Source organism: Mytilus galloprovincialis, chromosome 7, assembly GCF_965363235.1.
Source record: "Mytilus galloprovincialis chromosome 7, xbMytGall1.hap1.1, whole genome shotgun sequence".
Lineage (NCBI taxonomy): Eukaryota > Metazoa > Mollusca > Bivalvia > Mytilida > Mytilidae > Mytilus > Mytilus galloprovincialis.
The window spans coordinates 83,844,430-83,852,390 of NC_134844.1; the positions used below are offsets into that span (position 1 = coordinate 83,844,430).

Here is a 7,961-nt window from a genome sequence, read left to right on the forward strand (position 1 = left end):
TTAGTTTTTTTTTTAATTTTGTAATATTTGCAAAGAATGACAAGAGTGCACACGCTGAAATATCTCGCCTTCCTTACTTACCATTGATTTTATGTTGAAAGACAGAACTAAGCTTTATCCTGCAATTAGCCTACTATATTATATAAATAACAGGTATACAAATTCATTTTTGCTTTATTTGTACATGTACAGATGACACCTATACAAGTTGGACGTTTAAACAAAATAAGCATTCAATACACAAAACATATTAGCCCTATTGCTTAAAGTATCTGATATATGGACTTGACCACAAAAAACTTAACCGTGGTCACTGATCCATAAAATGAGGTCAAGGTCAAATGAAAACTGTCAGACGGCCATGAAGACCTTGTTAGGTACGCACATACTAAATATAGTATATAAGAATTGTCATAATGTCATTTGTTATAATTAAAATTAATCAACAATGAATTTATTTTCAGCAGAAAACAATTAGAACCTAAGGGAGCAACCATTTAGCTTTAAAAAAGGGGGAATGGTTTTTATTTTGAGTCAGATTTTTTTCTCACGCCAAGCGCCTTACCGCTAGCAATCAAAGTTCAAAATTTAACACTAGAAGATATGGTGAAAATCTGGATTCAGAATACTATCTTAAGTCCTCTGATTGAACAGAATACTCAATATCAAGTTTTTCATCAATTTGGGAAACAGAATATTTGTTTACGAAAAAAATTAGCAACCTCCGGCCTTTTGAAGTTCAATAGTCGTTTCCTAAACATATTCCACTTAAACCTGGGAATATTTATATATATATAAGTCATATTACCATGATCTACCATGTCTATATGTAGTGAAATGCACTTTTCTTTTTTCATTGACAATACAAACTTTTTACTTGTTTACTTTAAATTATAATTTTAAAAATTAAATTATGAAAATTTACATAGACTCGATTAATTATGAGTGAAATTGACCTTTTATATATATAGCCATATACGGCCAGAGACATATGTCTCTGTGAGGCTTTATAGGATGACCAACAAAACTGTTATTGAAATTTTCCAGTTGGATCATTTATAATGCGCTAGAAACTTATTGCATTTAAAAATAAATTTGTGTTTTAACAGAAATCAGTATAATGTAGTGTATCTCGTCTGGATAAAAAAAAATATATCGGGATCGTATACTAAGGTTTTATGATATCCTATGACTAAGATCAACTTCCTGTTTATTTTGACAGAAGGTAAAAAAAAGATGTTTTGAAAACAACTTATTCAATCACAACTCTCACGCAATTTACTTGCAACATTTTAGGTATATGTCGAAACTCTGAAATTTGTTTTTCTTAAAAAAAGATACTTGCACTTTAGAGTTGGCCACTTATTCAAAATTGTCATTATTGCCATTTCACGGGCATTTGCTATATAGATAATAGGGGCTTGTTTAGTGGGTCTGACGAGGTTTTACTGTCAATGGCGATCGCTTTCCTATATAAAAAACTAGTATATTAAAATTAGATATACTGTTCCCAGGTTTGGGCTTGGGTTACCATACATTGACAGCCCAAAAGAAATCACTAGCCTGCATTTATAAACAAATATCGTTTCACAGCTCTGTCAACTGTTATAAGACTTTTGAGTATTTAACTTTCATGACCTTGCCTTGGAATGTGTATTGCAGTAGCATTTCAACTAGTTTGTTTCCTGGAAGTTATTGAAATGCTTGACAATACACTTTATCACTAATCCCGGCTGACCCTGCCACTTGAACTTTTGACGCATACAATAATCACTTTTTATTGTTGGGTCAGATATTTTGTTTTACAGACATCAAAATTTTACAGGAACCTGTGTGATATCCAGTAATGGCAGACAAATAGCGATAAGGTGTAATTACTAATATTCAAAGACATACTGGACATTTTATAGAGGGGATCAAGCTACATTCCAATATATTATTGTGTATTGTATTTTTTACCTACCAAAATATTTTCTGCCATTGTTTGCTGAAATATTTGTTTTTGTTCTTCAACTTTAATTTTAATTTGGATCAACCAAATGTTATCATGGTCATCATGGTCATGAAACTTATTCACAATGCTAATTAACAAAAAGCGCAGATCAAGTTTGAAATTTGAAGGTGTTATTTTGACTGTATGCCCTTTATAAATGAAAAAAAATGCTGATTTTTTTGTTTCTGTTGCCTAACTTAAGACAGCCCTGTAAGTAATGTATGTATGTAAGTTTCCTTGACTAAATGTTTTGAAACTTATCATGCATACTATTACTACAACAAAACTTAGTTGGAATACAAATTTGGGTATTGCCACTTTTACAGTTCTTGAGTTATGTCCCTTTATAACTTCACATGCAAGCGCTGGCATCATCTGTGATCCATGGACTTGAAAATTTTTAAAGCAACAAACATGACAAAGGCTGAAAGAGGTTATTGTTTGTAATTGATACATCATGTACATGTACAAACTACAATATATATATAAGTTAGATTCATACAAGTTAATGGGATAACCAATTAAAAAATATTAATATTATAATTGAGAAAACATCAAACTGAAAGCCAACTGATAATTGTCAATGTGCATTTTTCATGTTAATTACACATATATAATGTACATTTACTGAGTTTTAAATAATGTATGAACATGATGAAATGACCCTCTACAATTGTAAATTTGCAAACAATTATTCTCAAATAAAAATGAAAGAAAAAGATGAAAATAGACATGATAGAATTAGGGCCAATTTAAACAAAGGCCAAGTTGACTTTTTTACAGCTGTGTTTTGATTGGTACCCCATAACACATACAATGTAGTCAGCTATAAATGGCCCCAAAATGACAATGTTAAACAATTCAAACGAGAAAATTAACGACCTTAATATTAATTCTAAAAACAATGAACAAACAAAAAACAAATATGTAACACATAAACAAACGACAACCACTGAATTACAGGCTCCTGACTTGAGACAGGCACATACATATACAATGTGGTTTAACATGTTAGCGAGATCCCAACCCTCCCCCTAACCTGGGACAGTGGTATAACAGTACAACATTAGAATGAACTATAAAAAATCAGTTGATAAAGGCTTAACTCATCAGATGGACCATTTGACTACTAGCACAAAGGTTCCTGGTTTGGATGTCTGTTCTTTGGAGAAAATTAATGTACCAAGGCATGTATCACCATCAGTGCTGGTGACCTGATGGATAAATCTGTTGTAGAGTTGTCACTGGCTCAGACATACATATATATGTACATGATACATGTATATATGTATAGCATGTAAAGTGGTGTGATTTCCTACATGAAATTTCCCTAGCCTGTCCACTATCATGATTATCATGACCATATGATACTGAACCATAGAAATAAAAAAAAAAATGATTATGATTAAAACATTGAACATATAGAATATTATAAACAGTCTGTCATGTCTGTAAAGTACAAAAATAGGTAGGCTAGAAATGCTGAAAACATCATTATAATCATAAATATTAACATACTGGGATATTTGTAAGATCAATATATTAATGCTGTAAATGAAATTAAAATGTCAACAGAGTTATTTTTGTTTTGTAGATGGCTTTGAATTTTGAGAAGTTACTGAATGATGCCAAGATTTTGGTAACTCGGTTGAAGACCCATGACAGCTCAGCAGACGTCATCATTGCCCAAACACAAACTCTTCATAACAGAATAGACTCAATGAAACAGGTATGTCATCATTGCCCAAACACAAACTCTTCATAACAGAATAGACTCAATGAAACAGGTATGTCATCATTGCCCAAACACAAACTCTTCATAACAGAATAGACTCAATGAAACAGGTATGTCATCATTGCCCAAACACAAACTCTTCATAACAGAATAGACTCAATGAAACAGATACATGTATACACAATTTTCCTTATGCAATACATTAGGCCACACTTAAAAATATTTTGGTTTGCCCAAACCCTACACAAACATTGCAACTGTGGGTAGGTAGGTACTAGGTAGACATTTTCTTTTTTTTTGGCAAAGAGAAATTTAAGTATCAGATGTTTATTAGTTTTCATGTCTATCTGGAAAAAAAATACACAGCAGGACAATATAAGATTTTGAGTAGGCAGCTATTTCCTGGGTAGGGTTAAAACAGACAAACCTATTCTTTTTTATAGACATTTAATGATTGTAATACGATACATGTAGCTAGTATTTTGTAGTGTATGCTTAATTTTCATCAATCATTACTTCTTAAGTTGTATGCTTCATATTCTAAATTATAAAGAAAAATCTTTATTTTAAAACTTTGTTTTGTTTTTTCTCAGTATCAAGACGACATCAACGAACTGAATGAGATTGCTCGACACAGACCCCGTTCTACATTAGTGTTAGGAATAGCACAAGAGAATCGTCAGATTAGAGAACTACAACAAGAGAACAAAGAACTATGTCTATCACTAGAAGAACATCAGTCAGCATTAGAACTTATCATGCAGAAATATCGGGAACAGATAATGAAACTATTACAAAGCAACAGAGTAGAAAAATCAATTAAAACGAGACAGGACCAGAAAAATAGGGTAAGATGTCGTTCATACATAGTGGTTAAGGTTTCAGTATGATTTACTGCTCAGCTCACACACAGTGGTTAAGCTTACAATATGATTAACTAATGTAGCTTAACATCTTGAATGGGTTTGTAATTATGAGTGGGATGTTAATAGTATGCTTACAATGATTATTTATGTTTAATTTATTCACAACTTTTAGGCTCATGATTCAGAGCTTGACATATGGTATAGAAATCTGCTAATTGTTGAAGATTGAGGACATTCTTTCTGTTATCTGTACTCATATGTATATGTTGTGTACAAGATGTAAGTTTCAGGATGATAACTTGTGAAGAAGTATTTCAATTGCTCTCAAATCAAAATGCAATGTTTACTATCACAAGTAGAAGGTTTGGATTCATTTCAGGGGTTATGGAGCCAAATTTTAGGAATTAAGGGCCAAAAAGGGGTCAAAACAAGCATTTTCTAGTTTCAAGACAATAACTTAAATGTGTAATTGTATGGATCTCTCTGAAATTGTACCATATAACAAAGGGGAGGCTGGGATTAATTTTTGGGTTAATTGCCTAAAATATGTAGGAATAAGGGACCAAAAAAGTGCCAAAAAGAAGCATGTTTCTAGTTTCAAAACAATCTTGACAATAACTTGTGTTCAAGTGTATGGATCTCTCTGAAATTGTACTACAAGGTTCAATACTGCAATGGAAAGCATGGGATTGAGTTTAAGGGTTATTGCTGCAAGTGGGGTTTCAAAAAGTTGGGGGGGGGGGTTGTTTACCATTTTTTGAAGTGCTTCCTTTTTTTTCAAAATTTTTCAAATATCGAAATTTGAAAAGTTTCAAGAAGAAATCTTCAATTGAACAGTATTGTGCAATAGATTTGTGAGATCTTTGACCGCATTAATTTTGTGACAAAACCTATATTATGTCTAAAATTTGATCACAATCCAAATTCAGACAGAATCAAGCTTGAATATTGTGACAAAATTATATTTGCCCCAACTGTTCAGGGTTCAACCACTTGGGTTGTATAAAGCTGCCACCTGCAGAGCACCAGGTGATACAGGTTTATCTTATGGCTATTCCAGAAAAAAAATGTATGGGGGTTGGGGGGTTGGAAGGCACATTGTATGAATAATACATGGGTGAAATGGGTATCAGAACAACTTTTCACACAATAATGCACTATTATTCTCAATTACAATTGTCTGGGTGGCAGGTGCTGACAAAAACTGCCTTCCAACCCCCTCCCCCCTTCCCCTACATTTTTTTCTGGATTAGCCCTTATAAAATGCACCAGTGTTATGTTTAAAATTCAAATAAACATGATAAATATACTTCAACCTAACATTTAGTGCTATTCTCTTTTCCTTCAAACTGGAAATGAGGATACCTGAATGGTTTGAATTCTAATTTTGTTTTTTCCTTATACCATATTCATATCTATACAAAAAATCTTTGTGAGGTCTTATAATGTTTTTGTATCAATGCTCAATATTAGACTGTATCATGAAGTTGTGAAAAATTGACAGATATCTGTGGAGCAAAAGACTGTGTGTTTGCATCATCCATTTTTGTTCAGCAGGTCATAAAACACTGATAACTTGTACAAAAATTCTGTACAAATTATAATTTGTACAACATTACAATTTTTACACAACATATATATACATGATATATAAAGACAATAAAAGAGAAGATGTATCATGATTGCAAATGAGACAACATATCCACCATAGACATAATGATAAGAATGCAAACTACAATTAGGGCACTGAAAGGTCTTCAACAATGAGGAAAACCACTACCATGCATATAGTAAGCAGCTTAGCTCTTTAAAAATGACGAAATGAGACATTTAACAAAACAAAAAAAAAACAGCCAAATTTAGCTAAAAACATCAAAATCATCTGAATTACAGGCTCTTTGAATAACATGTTTTATATATTTTTTTCCAGGAAATTGAACAACTTATTGATAAAATTAGTGAAATGGCTGCAGTGATGCAGAAAGCTGCTTCGGTCGATGATCAGTTGTCTGCCCATGATCATGAAAAACTGACTCAACTCCAGCTAGAAAATAATGGATTACGAGAAATATTAGAAGTGTGCACAACAGCAAAACAAAAAATTCTGGACAATGTTAAAGCAACAGAATCTGATGATAAGTCAGCACAAACAGACCAAAGTTCTGATCAAAGCTTTGAAAGTTTGGACAGCCAAGGAGAAAATGAGCCAGTCAACAAACCTTCAGAAAATGATTAAAGTTTAAAAACTTCTAAAAGTAAAGAGACAGAACATTGTGTGTCATTACATGTGATGATTTAATATTTATGATATTAGCATACATTTATTAACAAGAGTTATCAGCTGTATTGTGTAAATTTATTAACAAATGATATCAGCTGTTTTAAACTGATATTGTACGGTATATACTATAGATAAGTTAATGGAAAAGTTTTGAGGTTCTGATTTTATGCTTATTCATGTATTTACATAAAACTCAAAAAAGAAACTTTATCATCATACCGGGTACACTATAACCATTGATAACTTTCACTTGTGAAAAAATTGTTGTTAAGATGAAGAAAGATCTTTACCTTAGAAAAATAAAATGAAATCCAACTACAATTTGTTTCAATTTGATTATAAGCAAGACTGTGAAAGGCATTATACATTTGAATATAAACTTGTTTATAGTGTTTAAAAGATTCTTCCACTAGAATGAAAGAGAAACACATGTTTTGCTTGATTTTTATGATTTTTGTCTCGCCTTTACAGAGGTATGCTGTTTCCAGAGGTGACAGCAGGGTCAATAATATACGAGTGTGATTAGGTCTAGTTTAAGAAGAGCCACAAGTGATAGGTCAATGACATTTGGTATGCAGTTGTACATGTATTAGCATTGGCATATATATCTCTTTTCCATGGATATTATTTGGCCCTGCCCTCTCAGTCATGGTCTATTGACTGTGAAAATTTTGCTTAGTATACATGTATTAATTTGTTATAAGATCAGTTTAAGATGAACTGCTTATGTTATGTCAATGATATTTAGTATGCATATTAATTGACATTTGCAAGTATCGTTTCCATGGAGATTATATAGTACCACCCCCTCATCATGGTTTGTTGACTTTGAAACTTTTACATAGTTTTGTGTTTAGGTTTGTTTAAAGGTCAATGGTATTTCGCATGCGGTTGAATTAGCATGGGCGCATCTCATTTCCATGGAGATTGTTTAGCCATGCACTTTCAGTCATGGTTCATAGACTTTGAATATTTGGTACATGTAACTTAATACATGTTAAAGTATTACTATTTCAGTTTCAACATTTGCATTATCATAACAAAAAGGCGAGACATATCTCTGTAATAACAGTTTAGGGGAATGGA

At 32.1% G+C, this 7,961-nt stretch overlaps 1 protein-coding gene across 3 annotated transcripts; it reads left to right on the forward strand.

Annotated features, from left to right (window-relative positions):
* Positions 1-1,156: 1,156 nt before the first annotated feature.
* LOC143083854 (FGFR1 oncogene partner 2 homolog) lies at positions 1,157-7,196 on the forward strand. Of its 3 annotated transcripts, none has more exons than XM_076260230.1 (4): positions 1,157-1,225; positions 3,588-3,722; positions 4,322-4,576; positions 6,525-7,196. In XM_076260230.1, exons 2-4 carry the CDS (start codon positions 3,588-3,590, stop codon positions 6,828-6,830), a joined length of 696 nt encoding a protein of 231 aa, XP_076116345.1. In that variant the 5' UTR covers positions 1,157-1,225; the 3' UTR covers positions 6,831-7,196. The 3 variants fall into 3 exon arrangements, with proteins under 3 accessions (XP_076116345.1, XP_076116344.1, XP_076116346.1); XM_076260229.1 differs by having other exon boundaries at positions 1,200-1,296; XM_076260231.1 differs by lacking the exons at positions 1,157-1,225; positions 3,588-3,722 and adding an exon at positions 3,789-3,838.
* The last annotated feature ends 765 nt before the right edge of the window (positions 7,197-7,961 follow it).